This window comes from Mandrillus leucophaeus, unplaced genomic scaffold, assembly GCF_000951045.1.
Source record: "Mandrillus leucophaeus isolate KB7577 unplaced genomic scaffold, Mleu.le_1.0 Scaffold227, whole genome shotgun sequence".
Classification (NCBI taxonomy): Eukaryota; Metazoa; Chordata; class Mammalia; order Primates; family Cercopithecidae; genus Mandrillus; species Mandrillus leucophaeus.
Window position 1 is genome coordinate 3,339,865 of NW_012102332.1, and position 18,785 is coordinate 3,358,649.

Below are 18,785 nucleotides of genomic sequence, written 5' to 3' on the forward strand. Positions count from 1 at the left end.
AGACAAAGTCTGGCTCTGTCGCCCAGGCTGGAGTGCAGTGGTGCGATCTCGGCTCACTGCAACCTCCGCCTCCCGGGTTCAGACCATTCTCCTGCCTCAGCCTCTCGAGTAGCTGGGACTACAGGAGCCCGCCACCACGCCTGGCAAATTTTTTGTATTTTTAGTAGAAACGGGGTTTCACCATGTTCGCCAGGATGGTCTCGATCTCCTGACCTTGTGATCCGCCCGCCTCAGCCTCCAGTGCTGGGATTACAGGCGTGAGCCACCGCGCCTGGCCTTTTTTTTTTTTTTTTTTGAGACAGAGTTTCGCTCTTGTTGCCCAGGCTGGAGTGTAATGGCGGGATCTCAGCTCACCGCAACCTCCACTTCCCAGGTTCAATTAATTCACCTGCCTCAGCCTCCCAAGTAGCTGGGATTATAGGCATGCGCCACCACTCCTGGCTAGTTTTTTATTTTTAGTAGAGATGGGGTTTCTCCATGTTGGTCAGGCTGGTCTTGAACTCCCAACCTCAGGTGATCCGCCCGCCTCGGCCTCCCAAAGTGCTGAGATTAGAGGCGTGAGCTACTGCGCCTGGCTTGAATTTCATATAATAGTGTTTTTGTGTATAGTCACAACCTGGAACAACATTCCTAAGGGACGTCTACACCTGCAACCAAGGAATCCTTGATTTACTAGGAGGCCTCACTCTAGCTGGCTACTCTTTGCTTCTTACCAATGAGGTCTGTCTTTGACTACTTCTGAAAGCACGTTGGTGGGTCCCAAGGAATTTCTCCTTTCAAGGAGGAGCCAAGGCAAGATAGCCTAACAGTTGGTTTCCTATGCGTCTCATGAAAAATAAATCTCCACTTTGGGAGGCTGAGGCGGGTGGATCACGAGGTCAAGAGATCGAGACCATCCTGACCAACCATGGTGAAACCCCGTGTCTACTAAAAATGCGAAAATTGGCCGGGGGTGGCGGAGGTTGCAGTGAGCCAAGATCGTGCCACTGCACTCCAGTCTGGCGACCAAGCGAGACTACGTCTCAAAATCAATCAATCAATCAATCAATCTGCTCTCAGTGTCTCCAGGCAGGCTTTCACCAAACCTCAACCTGGCATCTATTCCGGGATCCGGTCAGTAAGGAAGCGCCCACGGGCGGTCGAAGTACCGCTGCTATTTGGGCCCCGCCCCGTCCCGCCCTCAGCTTTGGATCCACCCTTTCCCCACCTCCTGCCCTCTTTGGAGCATCGTTCCCCTATGGCATCGCCCGGGAACACCAATTAAATGCAGCTTCACACTGTGACTGTGCCTGGAAACCCTCATTTTCTTTTATTTATTTATTTTTGAGACGGAGCCTCGCTCTGTCGCCCAGGCTGGAGTGCAGTGGCGTGATCTCGGCTCACTGCAACCTCCGCCTCCCGGGTTCCCGCCATTCTCCTGCCTCAGCCCCTGGAGTAGCTGGGATTACAGGCGCGCACCAACACGCCCAGCTAATTTTTGTATTTTTAGTGGAGACAGGGTTTCACCATGTTGGTCAGGCCGGTTTCAAACTCCTGACCTCACGAACCACCCAACTCGGCCTCCCAAAGTGCTGGGATTACAGGCGTGAGCCACCGCGCCCGGCCCAGAATCCTCTCCTGGTTTTAAATAAGCGCCAAGCCGGACTTTGATTTTGAACTCCTGATCGGCCAACGGCACCTAGCAGAATACTTTACCGCTTACTACCCTTTCAGCCTCGTCCCTCGCCCGGTCCCGCCTCGCCGCCGTCCCCGCCCCTGCACGCTACGCGCCCCGCCCTCCGCGCTCAGCGGACCCGGGCCTTGTAAAGGAAGCGGAACGCGGCGGGAGAGAGCACCGGGGGCGGGGTGTCTGTCGCGCGGCACTGCGCGTGCGCGCGCGGTCTCTTGCGTCATTTAGCCGCGCCTATGTTTTCCGGCGCCGGCCCTGGGTCCCGGCAGCGGTGGTGACGGCGGGGCGGGAGGTTGTCCTTGGCAGATTTTCCTCGCTCTTCTACATGGAGGAGGCGGTGCGCACGGCTTCAGCCCCGAATGCTCGCACCTCCCACTGGACGGCGACGAAGGCGGTGGCCGTGCGAGCGCAGGACTGGGCGGCCTGTGTGGGGGTGTGAGCCGCGGTGCCCCGGGCAGCGCCGCCGAGGGGAAGCCGCGCGGCCGGCCTGCCGGCTAGGGTGAGGTCGCCACTCCTTCCTTTCAGGCGGGCGCCAAGGGGCTGACTTGCGGGCGAACCCGCCCGTCTTGTGTCGGAGAAGGGTTCTCCGGGCAACTTTCCTTTCCGGGTGTACTGAGTTGGAAGCGGTTTTTCTGGTAATCCTCAGTGAGGAAACCCACCGTGAATCGGGTTGCGGTTCAGTCCCACGGAAGCCTGGCTCTTTGGCCGTGTGGGGGACGCATGTTCATTAAGTTTGTTAAAACAGTTTCGTTTGTCTTGGGGAGTTTTAGAAGGTGGCTTCAGCTGCTGCGGGGATCATAACTGACGGTGAAGCCTAGGAAGTCCGCTGTAACGTTTTGAGCCTGGCTTTTTAAATTTCCTTTTGTAAAATCACGGAATCCTATTTCCCTCTCTATACACTTGCGCAAAACTGTGTGTTTAGTTTTGTGTTTGTGTCTCCTTAGTTTCTTTTCTAGGTTGTCAGTTCCTGTAATACAGGACTGCATGTTAAGTGCTGTTTCTGGAAATCCTGTGTACAGCCATGTGCCCGGTTAATACTTTTTTTAGTAAGAGGAAGTAATCAGAGTCGAGCGTGTCCGTTCAGTAAGCTGCCTGTCGAAGCAGTAGTTATGCTGGGTTGAGTAGGTTTTCTGTTGATTGGTTAACAAAATGAGTGTGAAGGCTGGTAACCAGATTTTACAACGTGCTCAGTAACTTGAGTCTTCTGCCTGCTTCTGTGTTTTCTTCTTTCTAGGCTGGAGCTACTCGGCCAGGGTTTGAGACTTTAAATGAGAATAAAGGGTGGTACTTACGAGGAAATGAGAGTGAATAAGTCATCTCTAACCTCTCCGAGCCTTTTTTTCATAAAAGAGACCATATTAAACTTACATGTAAGTTAAAATTGTAATTTATAACTAATATTGTTGCCTAGTTAGGGTTGGAGATTTAGCTTCTGTAATATTTGTAAGTACAGTACTCCTTTAAAAAATTGTTAACCAAGTGAGAGGTTGGAAAAAATTAAATCTAGCTTATGTATTTAAGGTTTTGAGCCAACGTGTTGCTCTTTCCCCAGGCTAGAGGGTGCGATCTGGGCTCTACGCCTCCCGGGCTCAAGCGGTCCTCCCACCTCAGCCTCCCCAGTAGCTGGGACCACAGACGTGCGGCACCTTGCCTGGCTAATTTTTGTACTTTTTTTAGAGCCAGGGTTTCACTATGTTTCACACAGGCTAGTCTCCATATCCGGAACTCATGCGATCCAACCACCTTGGCCTCCAAAGTGCGGGGATTACAGGTGTGAGCCACGGTGCCGGGCCTCCGCTAACTTAGATAGCAGTGGAAACCAAGTAGTAAAGATTTCGTAAAAAACTAAGAGCTCTAAAGTTGTTTTGTTTGTTTGTTTTTGTTGTTTTTTGAGACGGAGTCTTGCTCTGTCACCCAGGCTGGACTGCAGTGGCACAATCTCTACCCACTGCAACCTCTGCTTCTCGGGTTCTAGTGATTCTCTTGCCTTAGCCTCCCGAGTAGCTAGGATTACAGGTGTCCGCCACCACGCCCGGCTAGTTTTTGCGTTTTTAGTAGAGACGGGGTTTCACCATGTTGGCCAGGCTGGTCTCGAACTCCTGACCTCAGGTTATCGGCCCGCCTCGGCCTCCCAAAGTGCTGGGATTACAGGTGTGAGCCACCGCGCCCGACCTAAGAGCTCTAAGGTTTTAATGTAATGTGGGCAGTCAGGTTTAGAAGTAAAGGCCCTTTCTATGTAGTCCTCTGCATGTGACTTTACCTCTGGGAGGTTTCCTTTCTTAGCTGTAAACTGATACTTTCATCTCATTGTGTAGAATAGAAATGATGCATGGAATAGTGGCTAGGGAGGTGCTCAGTAAGTGGTAGCTGTTGTTAGGGAAAGATAATAAGAATTCCACATGTTTTCAGAATATTTCTAATAGGTAAATATGGTTTACCCATATTTAAAACACATGACTGAATATTACATTTTTTTCATGGAAGGTATAAGCTTCATTTAAACTCTGATTTATTTGATTGCTATACATTGTGATATTGAACAAAAAGATAAGATTTCTGTAGAGAATAAAAGATGGGTTGGGAGTGGGAGAGGAAATGGGAGATTTAGGTCACAGGATACAAAGTAGCAGATATTCAGGGTGTACAACTTGAGAATTACAGCTAATGAAATTGTAGTAGAGATTTTCCTTCAATGAGTAGATTTTAGCTGTTTTTATCATAAAAAAGTAACCACATGAGATGACAGATTGTTGATTTGCTCTGCTACAGTGACTGTTACTGTCTGGATGTTCCCATAACATAAATCTCAAATTTGCACTATTTACACAGATTTATCTGTATCATAGAATCAAATACACCCCTCAGACTAGAGCATGCTTAGTCTTAAACATTTCTGCATCTCTATTTGTTTTATGTAAATAAACTTGAAAGAAGAACTACTGAAATAGTTCTATAATGGCTCCAGATGAAAATAAATTATGATCTGGCCAAATAAATGGGTTGCAGATCTGTTCCTTGCCTTTTGGGTTTATGTATGGCCCATAGGGCCCCAGGTGATCTGACAGTCAACCTTTTTTTTTTTTTTTTTTTTTTTGAGATGGAGTTTCGCTCTTGTTGCCCAGGCTGGGTGCAGCTGCGCAATCATGGCTCACTACAACCTCCGCCCTCTAGTTTCTAGCGATTCTCCTGCCTCAGCCTCCCGAGTAGCTGGGATTACAGGCGCCTGCCACCATGCCTGGCTAATATTTGTATTTTTAGTAGAGACGGTGTTTCACCATGTTGGCCAGGCTGGTCTCGAACTCCTGACCTCATGATCCACCCGCCTCGACCTCCCAAAGTGCTGGGATTACAGGCATGAGCCACCGCACCCGGCCAACACTCACTTTTTTACTCTAATGTATCTCACCCTCACTCAAGGTCAGCCATAGTGGCCTTTGTTTTCTTAGGAAACTGCACACCGGCTCATACCTCAGAGCCCCTACACTTGCTTCTCTCTCCTTTGTTCTTTTCAAAAAACTCTTTGAAGCTTCTACTCAAGTGTCACCTGCTCAGCAAGGCCTCCTAACTACGGTAATTAAAACAGAATCCCCCACCTCAACACCCCAGTGCCCTTAACATGTTTTATTTTTCACCATAACGTTTGCCACTTTCCAGAATAATGTCTTTATTTTGTTTATTATTTCGCCCTACCTCCAGCAGTAGATAACCCCATGTGGGCTGTTGTACCCCTGCTCTTAGAATATTGTACGTGCTCAGTAAATGTTGGTTGAATAAATGATATAAGCAAGCTGCATGTTCACTGGGAGCCACAGTGAAGGCAATACGAGTTAACGACCAAAGTAACCGTAACAGAGGGGTAGTTAGTGCAAACAAAATATGGAGGAGGAAAGGTAGGAGCAGGTTAGAATAGCAGCAGAGTGCTGACGTGGGTAGAACACTGGATGTGTGAAATATGGTACGGGAAATAAGATCTAGGCCAGGTGTGGTACTCACACCTGTAATCCCAACACTTTGGGAGGCCGAGGCAGGCGGATGACCCGAGGCCAGGAGTTCAACACCAACCTGACCAATGTAGCGAAACCCCATCTCTACTAAAAATACAAAAATTAGCCAGACGTGGTGGCAGGTGCCTGTAATCCTAGCTACTCAGGAGGCTGAGGCAGGAGAATCACTGTAACTTGGGAGGCGGAGGTTGCAGTGAGCTGAGATCATGTCACTGCACTCCAGCCTGGGGAGTAGAGTGAGACTCTGCCTCCAAAAAATACAAAAATACAAAAAATTAGCCTGGCATGGTGGCGGGCCTCTGTAGTTCCTGCTGCTCGGGAGTCTGAGGCAGGAGAATGGCGTGAACCCGGCAGGCGGAGCTTGCAGTGAGCAGAGATCGCACCACTGCATTCCAGCCTGGGCGACAGAGTGAGACTCCGTCTCAAAAAAAAAGAAAGATCTAAAAGTTAGGTTTGGAACAAATGGTGCAGGGTTTTTGTTACTAGGTTACCTGATTTAGTCTTTTTGCTACAAACAGGGGTAGTGATTCTAAATCCTTCAGCAGGAGGTTGAGAGTGGCAGAGATGAGGAGGCCTGGATCTTACAGTTCTGCTTCTGCTACCTCAGCTGTGTGTCGAGTTCCTTAACATCTCTGGACCTGGTTCCTCATTGTGGGCTCTTACCACATATCTTCTTCATTAAGCCTTTGTTAAAGTGAAATGTCAAAAAGTGCTGTGAAAGGTTTAATGCTGTCCATGTACTTCAGTTGGTGTAATCTTTGCAATTTTTTTCTGTTTTTTTGAAATGACTCTCCTGTCGCCCAAGCTGGAGTGCGATGATGCAGTCTTGGCTCACTGCAACCTCCACCTCCTGGGTTCAAGCGATTGTCCTGCCTCAGCCTCACCAGTAGCTGGGGTTACAGGCACCCGCCCTCACGGCAAATTCAAAAAAATAATTTTTTTGTTTTTGTAGAGACAGGGTTTCATCATGTTGGCCAGGTGTGTTTTGTAGAGACGGGATTTCACCATGTTGGCCAGGGTGGTCTCGAACTCCTGACCCCAGGCGATCCTCCCTCCTCGACCTCCCAAGGTGCTGGGGTTACAGGTGTGAGCCACCACACCCAGCCCAGTTGGTGTAATTTTTAAAGTTTGCTAACTTTGGTGATCGTGTTCTCTACTGATAATCATTTCACAAAGTAAGTGCTAGTTTAGGTTTTCCTCATTAGATACTTGTCCATTTTTGCCTGTTCCTTAAATTATATGTTTTCCACATTATTTAAGAAGGTGGACCAATTTTACAATTTTCTTTTATTTGAGATGTATTTATTCCACTTTTGACATGTTTTATGTTTAATGAAAGTTCACATTACAAATATTAGTAAAATCAGTTGTGAAAATTGAATTTGTTGGCCGGGTGAGGTAGCTCACTCCTGTAATCCCAGCACTTTGGGAGGCCGAGGTGGGCAGATCACGAGGTTAGGAGATTGAGACCATCCTGACTAACACAGTGAAACCCTGTCTCTACTAAAAATATAAAAAATTAGCTGGGCGTCATGGCAGGCACCTGTAGTCCCAGCTACTCGGGAGGCTGAGGCAAGAGAATGGCGTGAACCCGGGAGGCGGAGCTTGCAGTGAGCCGAGATCGCGCCACTGCGCTCCAGCCTGGGCGACAGAGCGAGACTCCGTCTCGAAAAAAAAAAAGGAAAAAAAAAGTGAGAACAAGCAGAACAAAAAAACGAGCTAGGTGGAGTGGTATGCACCTGTGGTCCTGTCGATTTGAGAGGCTGAGGTGGGAGATCACTGCAACCTAGGCATTTGAGACAGCAGTGAGCAATGATCGCGCCACTGCACTCCAGCCTGGGAAACAGACCAAGGCACTGTCTCAGAACAAAACAAAACAAAACCCTTCCCCTCCCACACACAAAGCGAATAAGCAGAAAATCATAAGAGTCTTTAAAAGTGTGTAAAACTTCAATAGGTTATTTTTGGAATGTTTAATTCTCTTAGTTGTGGATTCCTTGAGGATAGGCCCTTTGATCAACTTCAATGCCTGGCAGATAATAGCTCCTCAGTGTTTGTTGAGCAGTCGTCACAGTTGGGATTACTCCCCTGAGTCCCTGTAAGTCAATTGGGCAGGTTAACCAGATGGAGCTCGTCATCTGTGGTTTGGGAACCTAGTTGAAGTGAAATTTAGAAAGTTTTATTGTTTATCTGTCTTTAATACTGGCCCTGCCTCATGGCTAATTCTTAAGAATAAGAAATATCTCTGTTGCAGGCTCTCCCGGCTGTGATTGACCTTCAGTTACAGAGAGAGGGAGCAGAGTGGGACCAGGTCTGAGAAGCAACTCGTTCATTTCAGCACATTCCCTCTGATGTCCTGTTTTCAAACGGTAAGTCAGAATGAGATCACTTGTTTTCTTGGTGGCAGAAGGCTGCTTTATAATTTGAAGGCTTGCGAATTTTATGTTGCTTGTCATCCCCCACCCCTCCACACAAAAACACTGGTACGGTTCCATGAGTGAACAAACAAAACAACCAAATAACCTTATTTGGTGATATGCCTTATTCTAGAAAGGCTTGTAAATCAAATTTGCTATCGTAAATGAGTACCTTTTGTGGGGAAACCACCACAATAAACCTAAGTAATTGTTTTTAAGGAACTTAAAGAGTTTACCTTGAAGATAAAACAGTAATTGAGAATTAAATTGAAAAGGCTAAGTAACTAGTGGAAAGAAGAGAAAATGCCTGTGGGCTGGAGTTAATTGCAGAAGTCTTTGTAGCACAGTTTCAGGTGTGCCCTGGCCTTCAGTGGAGAGCAGGCTTTGGGTTGCAGGAGGAGGAGGGGAGGGCCTGTCCGAGGGTGTCAGGTTCCTGTGTTAGGAAATGAGGTGGGCAGGAGGCGGGTGCCTGGCCAGGGGGACTCTCCAAAGCCACATGCACGTGGTGGACCCAACTGGTCAGAAAAGGCCTCCTCTCTGCTTTTTGTGTTTGAAATTTCCCGTAACACATAGATTAAAATAAAGGGGAAAGGGGAAAATAGATAAATAGCATCATGAAACTTTATGTAAAATAAATGTGGAGAAAATCTCATATGATAGCCTTAGTAAGGTTAGGAATGATTTCCAATGACCTTAGGATTCAATCAATAGAATTCCATTTTATATATTGTTTTAATCACCTCTTGACCTTGTCAGTGGGAGAGGGATTCCCATCCAGAATACTGACACTGAGCAGATGAGATGGACGTAAGTTTCGTAGTCTTTCGCTCAGGATAGAATGGAGAACCAGGGGCCGCGGGAGGCAGGCTTTGTGGTAAGGAGAGTGCCTGTGGTTCCTGCAGAAAGACTTTAATACTTGCTTTAATAATTCTTCGGGCTGGCAGGGCAATGGGGCCTACTTCTCAGACATAAGCAAGAACTGTACCTGTGCCTGGTCACTGTGACGAGAATTGTTTGGCATCATGGGGAGGGAAACTTGCCCTGAGACCATGAAAAGCTCCCGGTTTTTACCAGATGTCAAGGCAACATGTAATATTGGGTCTTAATTTTAGACCTTACACCATATGTATGTAACTTGCATTTAGTGAAAGTTAATATTAAGTGTTAGTAAATATTAGTAAATTAAGTAGTTACCAAGTAGTTATTTGAAAGGTTCATAGTATAAGTAAAATCTGGGCAGGATGCAGAGGCTGACGACACCTGTAATCTACCAGTTTGGGAAACTGAGGCAGGCAGATCGCTTGAGCTCAGGAGTTCTAGACCAGCCTGGGCATCGTGGTGAAACTCTGTGTCTACAAAAAAATACCAGAATTAGCCAGGCAGTGTAGTGCTGCACACTTACGGTCCCAGCTACTGGAGAGGCTGAGGTGGGAGGATCACTTGAGCCTGGGAAGTCGAGGTTGCAGTGAACCATGGTTGTGCCACTGCACTGCAGCCTGAGTGACAGAATGAGACCCTGTCTCCAAAAAAAAAAAATAATTTAAATTTGGATTTGTGAATCTATTATTGTACTGGGATTAGAATTGTAGATAAACCTGACTTATTTCTGGGCATCATTTGTATTGGTGAGAAGCTTCAATTTTATTGCTTATGGAATATTCAGACTATGAATTTGATTTGTTCTATTACCATAGAACTTTTAGAAAGTGTATGGTGAGCAATGGCCAGGCGTGGTGGCTCACGCCTGTAATCCTAGCACTTTGGGAGGCTGAGGTGGGCGGATCACAAGGCCAGGAGATCGAGACCATCCTCGCTAACATGGTGAAACCCCATCTCTACTAAAAATAAAAAAAATTAGCCAGGCGTGGTGGCGGACACCTGTAGCCCCAGCTAGTTGGGAGGTTGAGGCAGGAGAATGGTGTGAACCCAGGAGGTAGAGCTTGCAATGAGCTGAGATCGCGCCACTGCACTCCAGCCTGGGCAACAGAGCAAGACTGGGTCTCAAAAAAAAAAAAAGTATATCGTGAGCAATACAGCTGTCAGGTAGTCACTTCCACAGCAGTAAAACGTGCATGATAATTAAACAATAATTAACAATAAAACGTCGGTTACATTTTAGGATGCTGATCTAAATGATGCAGTAGTTTTCTGTTTATTAATGGCTGCTTTGTTTTTTTGTTTGAGACCAGGTGTAACTATGTTGCCCTGGCTAAACTTGAACTCCTGGTCTCAATCTATCCTTCTGCCTCAGCCTCCTGGTATGTACCACTGTGTCTGGCTGTTTCTAAGGGCTAATAATGAATTATTCCATTTGACCGGGCTGGTGGCTCATGCCTGTAATCCCAGCACTTTGGAAGGCTGGGCGGATCACTCAAGGTCAGGAGTTTCAAACTAGCCTGGCCAACATAGTGAAACTCTGTCTCTACTGAAAATACAAAAATTAGCTGGGCATAGCAGCTTGTGCCTGTAGTCCCAGCTACTCAGATACTGAGGCAGGAGAATCACTTGAACCCAGAAAGTAGAGGTTGCAGTGAGCCGAGATCGCGCCACTGCACTCCAGCCTGGGCGAGAGAGCAAGACTCTGTCTCAAAAAAACAAAAGCAGAATTATTCCATTCATCCATATTCGCCCAGAAAACAGGTATTAAGACCTATTTTGAGACTACCAGATAGCTGTGCGCGTAGGCTAAAAGGGCGAATAACATGCAGGAGCCCAGGAGCTTACAGTCTGATGCAGGAGACTGGCTCATAAATACAGATAAACAGGTCACATAGGATGCGGTGGGAACAATGTAAGCACACTTGTTTTTTGTTGCAGTCTTGTAGTATGTAGAAATGATGATTGTCCTTGACATCTTGTTCCCAAGTTCTACCTTGTCTCTAAATGTGTTTACATCTCTGTAATTTATTTTTACTGTCAATAAGACTCACCTGTCTAGAATTATTCCATAGGTATGCTGAAGTTAACTTGAGGCTTGAGATGACCAGTATTTGGCACGTAAAGTGGGTAATACCTTAGATTGCGTAGCTTCTTTCTTTTCATGTATTTTTCTGTTAATGTTGTGACTCATCCAAGATCACACCTCCAGCTGGAAGCAAGACGGGGTCTCCAGACCTAAGACTTTTCTCATGGAATCATCTTGCCTTATGAATGGCACAAAGGGGACTAGGGTACTTTTCCAAATCTGTTAAGGGAGAGTTCAGTTCTGGAAGGCTTTCAGGTAGACAGTCTCATCCATGAGATTATGATGGATACTTGTAAGAACTCAGCACCGGCTGGGCGTGGTGCCTCACGCCTGTAATCCCAGCACTTTGGGAGGCTGAGACGGGTGGATCACGAGGTCAGGAGATCGAGACCATCCTCGCTAACACAGTGCAACAGATTTTAGTCTGTACTAAAAATCCAAAAAAAAAAAAAAAATTAGTCGGGCGTGGTGGTGCGCACCTGTAGTCCCAGCTACTCAGGAGGCTGAGGCAGGAGAATGGCGTGAACCCGGGAGGCAGAGCTTGCTTTGAGCCGAGATCTCGCCACTGCACTCCAGCCTGGGCAAGCGAGACTCCATCTCAAAAAAAATAATAACTCAGCACCTTTTTGAATTGAGTGTCTTCTTTCAGTGTTTCAGTATTTTTTTGGGGACAGTCTCGCCCTGTCACCCAGGCTGGAGTGCAGTGGTGTGATCTCAGCTTACTGCAGTCTCCCCCTCCCGGGTTTACGCCATCTTCTGCCTCAGCCTCCCGAGTAGCTGGGACTACAGGCGCCTGTCACCACTCCCGGCTAATTTTGTTTTTGTATTTTTAGTAGAGACAGGGTTTCACTTCCTGACCTTGTGATCCACCCGCCTCAGCCTCCCAGAGTGCTGGGATTACAGGTGTGAGCCACCGTGCCCGACCCAGTGTTGCAGTATTCTTTTGTCTTAGGTTGTGGGGTGACCTGGCTTTTGGGACTTGCTGGTGGTTTCTACCTTGGCATCCTTGTACCTTTTGAGCACTATAGGTTGTATTTTAAAAACGTTAATATGGAAATGTTCAGAAATACACAAAAGCAGATACAGTAATACAATGAATCCCTGTGTACCCTTCCCCCAGCTCTTACCCATCACTGAATCCCTGTTTTCCACAGAAAATTTTTGTTTTTTCAAAAATCGGGGTGGAAACTTTATACTTGCAGTAAGCCTGTTTGTGTATATGAGTTAGCTATCTCAGTGGCGTATAGGAATGAGCACTTAGATCATGCTCACGGTTCTGTGAGTCACTGGGGTGATTTTGTTCTGTGCCCTTCACTCTGTTGTGATGAGGACATGCGCTTCCTGTGGCTGTGTCAGGGTGCGAAGGGGCAGGCAGAAGGAAGAGAGGCCTCTGGGTGTAGACTCAGAACTGGCACTCTGTTCCTTACACCTGCCTCCCATTGGCCAGAGCAAGCTTGATGGCCACGCTGCAAATCAGGGGTGAGGGAGGATAGTCTTCCCATTGAATCATACAGGAGTGATAATGCACCTTAACAGACAAGTCAAAAACATTGGACTTTTTTATTTCTTGGGAGTAATATCAACTCAGTGTGATAATGCTGTGTTTGCCATTATTGCAGTATCACTGCAGTAATGTTATCTCCTGTCTATCTTCCTTGTGAAGCTAGAGAGCTTAGCATAATGAACGCTTAGCACATAATATGCAGTCAGTACTGTTTGAGTGGATGGATAAAGTGATTGAGGGGCCAGGTGGACAGGAAGCTGAAGTTGCTTTGGTTAAAAGCCAGTGTCTTTTAACCACAAGTGGAAAACGTGGAAAAACGTGGCTAGTGGAAAAAAAGTGGAAGTGGAAAAACGTGGCTAGTTAGGGTCCTGACTGAATTGCAGGTTAGTTTTGGAACTCAGAAGTCAAATTGTGGGACTAAAAATCCCAAGATGTGCTAGAAAGCTGGACTGGCAGTTACAACCAGTCATGTTACTAAAAACTGTTTTTTCTCTGCTATCCACACTGTGCTTTAGATCATTTGTCAACTGAGTTTATGAGTTGGCCATTTGGGAAAAAGTTGTAGTCTTTGGTAAGCCTCTGCTTCCTGTCTCGCCTGGAGGATTGAGCCCTCCAGATAGCATGGTCCTCACGTTTTCCAAAGGCCACCAGTACCATACTGCGTGCCCCAACAGACACTTCTCTGCAAGAATTGTTATCCTCTGATAACAGATAATGTGAAATCTGCCTTCTGTCAACACATCCCCAAAGAGGCTAAATAAATAAATTAGCATATGCTTATATCCACATGTTGCTAAGAAGAAGATGTATAGGTGAGAAAATTTTGAGTTTCTTTGTATAGATTATTCAAAAGGACACAAAGAGAACCTGATAAATGTATTTCCAAACTAGATTTGTATATTGTTATGCCTAATATTTTATTCTGCAGAAGTTTTTTTAATCAGAGTTTTATTAAGGCTAGAAACTTTTTTTTTTTTTTTTTTGAGAGGGAGTCTCGCACTGTCGCCCAGGCTGGAGTGCAGTGGCTGATCTCGGCTCACTGCAAGCTCCACCTCCCGGGTTTCTGCCGCTCTGCCTCAGCCTCCCAAGTGGCTGGGACTACAGGCTCCCGCCGCCACGCCCGGCTAATATTTTGTATTTTCAGTAGAGACGGGGTTTCACCGTGTTGGCCAGGATGGTCTTGATCTCCTGACCTCGTGATCCGCTCGCCTCGGCCTCCCAAAGTGCTGGGACTACAGGCGTGAGCCACCGCGCCCGGCCAAGAAACATTTTTTTAAAAATGTGGGATCAGAGTTTATGAAATCAGTTTAAACTTGGTTTTATATCATGATCGTATCTTTTGCCATAATTCAAAGAAATATACAGGTTGGTGCTAAATTTAAATAATAAATATTTATTGATATTAGTAATGGAGGAGATATTTTTTCTTTAGGAGTAGAGTAGTGGTATAAAATTTTGAATTGCATGTGAGCTGTCATGAGCATTCTGTGAAAACCACATTTCATTTTGTATTGTTTAGGTTTGAAGACTGCTTCAGTCTGCCTCTAGTACCAGCGGTTTCTCTGTTCTGTGATCAATGTGATTCACGGGAACTCCTTAAGTAACAAACGAAATGAGCCAGGGGCGTGGAAACTATGACTTCTATATTGGTCTGGGATTGGCTATGAGCTCCAGCATTTTCATTGGAGGAAGTTTCATTTTGAAAAAAAAAGGCCTTCTTCGACTTGCCAGGAAAGGCTCTATGAGAGCAGGTAGGTCATGCCCTGTGTGACTCTGAGGTGACCTCAGTGTGTATCTGCATACTCAGGGTCTTTGATTGTAGAAGACCACATCTTCATCCTCATGAGTGTGTGGTGAAACTTTGAACTGTGCAGGAGTCCTAAATGTTTACAGAGTTGATACTTGGTTATTTATAAAGAGAAAAGAAGTGAGAAGATGTCATAATTAGTTAACTGCTCAGTCCTGCGGTTATCATCAAAGTGGAAACAGGGACCAATGCTGAAGTAGCATCCAGCGTTTTCTTTAAATTTTGATATATCTGCAGGGAAGGAAATCAGAGTCCATGGTTAGGCTGGGCATGGTGGCTCATGCCTGTAATCCCAGCACTTAGGGAGGCTGAGGCGGGTGGATTACCTGAGGTCAGGAGTTCAAGACCGGTCTGGCCAACATGGTGAAACCCCATCTCTACTAAAAATACAAAAATTAGCCGGCCATGGTGGCCTGGCCTGTAATCCCAGCTACTTGGGAGGCTGAGGCAGGAGAATCGATTGAACCTGGAAGGCAGCCGAAATGCACCACTGCACTGCAGCCTGGGTGACGGAGTGAGACTCTGTCCCCCCCAAAAAAGAAAAACAAAAGTCCATGGTTAGAATCACAATTTATTAAGGGCTGGGATCTTTTGTCCATAATAGTAGAAGTTCTGACTTTGAACTTCAACATTTTGGCAGGAAGGAAAGAGAGGGCTTCCGCAGCTTGAAGAGTGTCTAGTTTAGTGAGCTTCTGGCTGGTGTAGGTGGTTTCTCCAGAAATCACTGAGAAGTCACAAGACCCTGCGGGGTCATCAGGATGATTGCCCCCCCCTCCCCCCACTCCTCTGTCAGGAACACTCGTGGTAGCTCCCAGTGTTAAGTGGCATTATGGTCACATTCCATCATTCTACCCTGGCTTCATTTTTAGCCCTGATTGGACCTCATGAGGAGACCTGCTTTGGCATCTTTCTCTCTTCCCTGTGCCATCTCTGTGGCTAAACGTAATTCAGCAGTCATAAAAACATGAAACGATAGCCTCTGTGGGGTTTAGTGGACAGAGGAGACACTGTCAGCATCTACTGCTTGTTCCCCTAGTCCCTGATGCTTGGTCCTGAGAGGTGTTCTCACTGTTCATGATGGATATGCTTGTAAAGGACTCATTTACCTTGGCAAGACAATCATTAAGAAATTGTCAGAGAAATCCCGAGTCATGCCGAAACCTTTATTTAAAGTAGCAACTGAGATATTTAAAAATCTGTTGTTATTAATAGTTATCATAATTTATAGGAGTCTTACAATCTTCAAAGATGTGAAATATTTCTTCATTCACAGGTCAAGGTGGCCATGCATATCTTAAGGAATGGTTGTGGTGGGCTGGACTGCTGTCAAGTATGTATAAAGAACATTGCAAGAAAAATATGATAGCTGTATATTAAGATATTTGCATATGGTATTATAGCCTAATTACTAGCAAGTTTTAAATAAATCTTTATTTAATTTTTTTTTTTTTTTTGAGATAGCCTCACTTTGTCGCCCAGGCTGGAGTGCAGTGGTGTGATCTTGGCTCACTGCAACCTGCGCCTCCCGGGTTCAAGTGATTCTCCTGCCTCAGCCTCCCGAGTAGCTGGGATTACAGGTGTGCACCACCACGCCCAGCTAATTTTTTGTATTTTTAGTAGAGACGGGGATTCACGATGTTGGTCATGCTGGTCTCGAACTCCTGACTTCAGGTGATCCACCCATCTTGGCCTCCCAAAGTGTTGGGATTACAGGCGTGAGCCACAGCACCTGGCATAAATCTCATTTTTTAATTAACATAACTGAAATACATAATTTAAAAGTTCAGCAGTTTAGTAGCATGTTCTTTTACTATTTATTTTTATTTATTTATTTTTTTTTTTGAGACGGAGTTTTGCTCTTGTTGCCCAGGCTGGAGTGCAGTGGCACAATCTCAGCTCACTGCAACCTCCACCTCCTGGGTTCAAGTAATTCTTCTGCCTCAGCCTCCCGAGTAGCTGGGATTACAGGCATGTGCCCCCACGCCCAGCTAAGTTTTTTGTAATTTAGTAGAGACGGAGTTTCTCCATGTTGGTCAGGCTGGTCTTGAACTCCTGACCTCAGGTGATTCACCCTCCTCGGCCTCCCAAAGTGCTGGGATTATAGGCATGAGCCACTGCACCCGGCCTAGTTTTTTAATTTTTGTGAGTACGTCGTAGGTATTTACACAGCAGGTATTTATAGGGTACATGAGATCCTTTGATAAAGGCATGCAGTTCGTAATAATTGCATCATGGTATCCATGGGTTATCCATCCCCTCAGGAATTTATCCTTTGTGGTACAAACAATCCAAATAGTACTTTTTTTTTTTTTTTTTTTTTTTGAGATGGAATCTTGCTCTGTCACCAGACTTGAATGCAATGGCCCATCTTGGCTGACTGCAACGTGCCTCAGCCTCCTGAGTAGCTGAGAGTACAGGTGTGCGCCACCATGCCCAGCTAATGTTTGTGTTTTTAGTAGAGACAGGGTTTCACACGTTGACCAGGCTGGTCTCGATCTCTTGACCTCGTGATCCGCCTGCCTCGGCCTCCCAAAGTGCTGGGATTACAAGCGTGAGCCGCCGTGCCCGGCAGTACTCTTTCTGTTTGAGACAGGGTCTCACTCTGTCACCTAGCCTGGAGTGCAGTAGTGTGATCATGGCTCACTGCAGTCTTAACCTCCCAGGCTGAAGCAGTCCCCACATCTCAGCCCCCTAAGTAGCTGGGACTACAAGTGTGTGCCACCATGCCCGACTAATTTTTTTATTTTTTATTTTATTTATTTGCGGGTTTTTGCTGTGTTGCCCAGGCTGGTCTTGAACTCCTGGGCTCAAGCTAATCTCCTGCCTCAGCCTCTTTAAGTGCTGGGATTATAGATGTTAACTACTCTGGCTGGCCCCAGTTATACTCTCTTATTTATTTATTTAGAGACAGAGTCTCGCTTTTGTCACCTAGGCTGGAGTGCATTGGTGCGATACCGGCTCACTACAACCTCTGCCTCCTGGGTTCAAGCGATTCTTCTGCCTCTGCCACCCGGGTAGCTGGGATTATAGGCACGTGCTACCATGCCCGGCTAATTTTTGTACTTTTAGTAGAGATGGGGTTTTACCATGTTGGCCAGGCTGGTCTTGAACTCCTGACCTCGTGATCCACCTGCCTCGGCCTCCCAAAGTGCTGGGATTACAGTTGTGAGCCACTGCGCCTGGGCGTTATTTATGTATATATATATGTATGTATGTATGTATTTATTTTTTGACACGGAGTCTGGCTCTGTCGCCAGGCTGGAGTATAGTGGCACGATCTTGGCTCACTCCAACCTCCGCCTCCTGGGTTCAAGCGATTCTCCTGCCTCAGCCTCCCAAGTAGCTGGGACTACAGGCACACACCACCAAGCCCAGCTCATTTTTGTATTTGTAGTAGGGAAGGGGTTTCACCATGTTGGCCAGGATGGTCTCCATCTCCTGACCTCGTGATCTGTCCGCCTTGGCCTCCCAAAGTGCTGGGATTACAAATGTGAACCACCGCACCCGGCCTTTTTTAGTTATTTTTAAGTGTACAATTAAATTATTACTGGGCCAAGCAAGGTGGCTCACACCTGTAATCCCAACACTTTGCAAGGCCAAGGCGGGCGGATCACTTGAGGTCAAGAGTTCGAGACCAGCCTGGCCAATATCGTGAAACCCTGTATCTACTAAAAATACCAAAAATTAGCCGGGCATGGTGGCGGGCGCCTGTAGTCACAGCTACTGGGGAGGCTGAGGCAGGAGAATCGCTTGAACCTGGGAGGTGGAAGTTGCAGTGAGCTGATATCGCGTCACTGCTCTCCAGCCTGGGCGATAGAGTGAGACTCAGTCTCAAAAAAAAAAAAAGAAAAAAATTGTTGACTGTAGTCACCCTGTTGTGCTATCAAATACTTGGTGTTACTCACCAAGCATTCAAGTCTTTCTCACTATTTATTGTACCCTAATAGTGCATTTAAATGGAATGACAAGGTTTTTTTTTTTTTACCCATCTGATTAAAACATGTTTGATATGCCCATGTAATTTTAAAATTTCTGCTCAATTTAAGGTAATTTTTTTTTTTTTTGAGATGGAGTCGCACTCCGTTGCCCAGGCTAGAGTGCAGTGGCGCGATCTTGGCTCATTGCAAGCTCCGCCTCCCGGGTGCACGCCATTCTCCTGCCTCAGCATCCCGAGTAGCTGGGACCACAGGCGCCTGCCACCTCGCCCAGCTAATTTTTTGTGTATTTAGTAGTGACGGGGTTTCACCGTGTTAGCCAGGATGGTCTCGATCTCCTGACCTCATGATCCGCCCGCCTTGGCCTCCCAAAGTGCTGGGATTACAGGCGTGAGCCACCGTGCCCGGCCTAATTTAAGGTAATTTTAAAAGTGAAAGTTAAGTGAAGAATTCTTTTAGTTTGTTCCCCCTCCATTTGTTCTCA

At 46.4% G+C, this 18,785-nt stretch overlaps 1 protein-coding gene across 7 annotated transcripts in view; it reads left to right on the top strand.

Annotated features, from left to right (window-relative positions):
* Positions 1–1,888: 1,888 nt before the first annotated feature.
* Positions 1,889–18,785, top strand: part of NIPA2 (non imprinted in Prader-Willi/Angelman syndrome 2) — a 42,389-nt gene continuing 25,492 nt past the window's right edge. The window contains exons 1-6 of one of the 7 annotated variants that reach the window (XM_011981490.1): positions 1,889–2,168; positions 2,904–3,039; positions 7,928–8,042; positions 11,748–11,844; positions 14,079–14,310; positions 15,640–15,696. In XM_011981490.1, coding sequence (XP_011836880.1) covers positions 14,172–14,310; positions 15,640–15,696 — 196 coding nt within the window. In that variant the 5' untranslated portion in view covers positions 1,889–2,168; positions 2,904–3,039; positions 7,928–8,042; positions 11,748–11,844; positions 14,079–14,171. Of the gene's footprint in view, positions 2,195–2,903; positions 3,040–7,927; positions 8,043–11,747; positions 11,845–14,078; positions 14,311–15,639; positions 15,697–18,785 lie in introns of all 7 variants that reach the window. The other 6 variants (XM_011981487.1, XM_011981488.1, XM_011981492.1 and 3 more) reach the window with 6 other exon arrangements.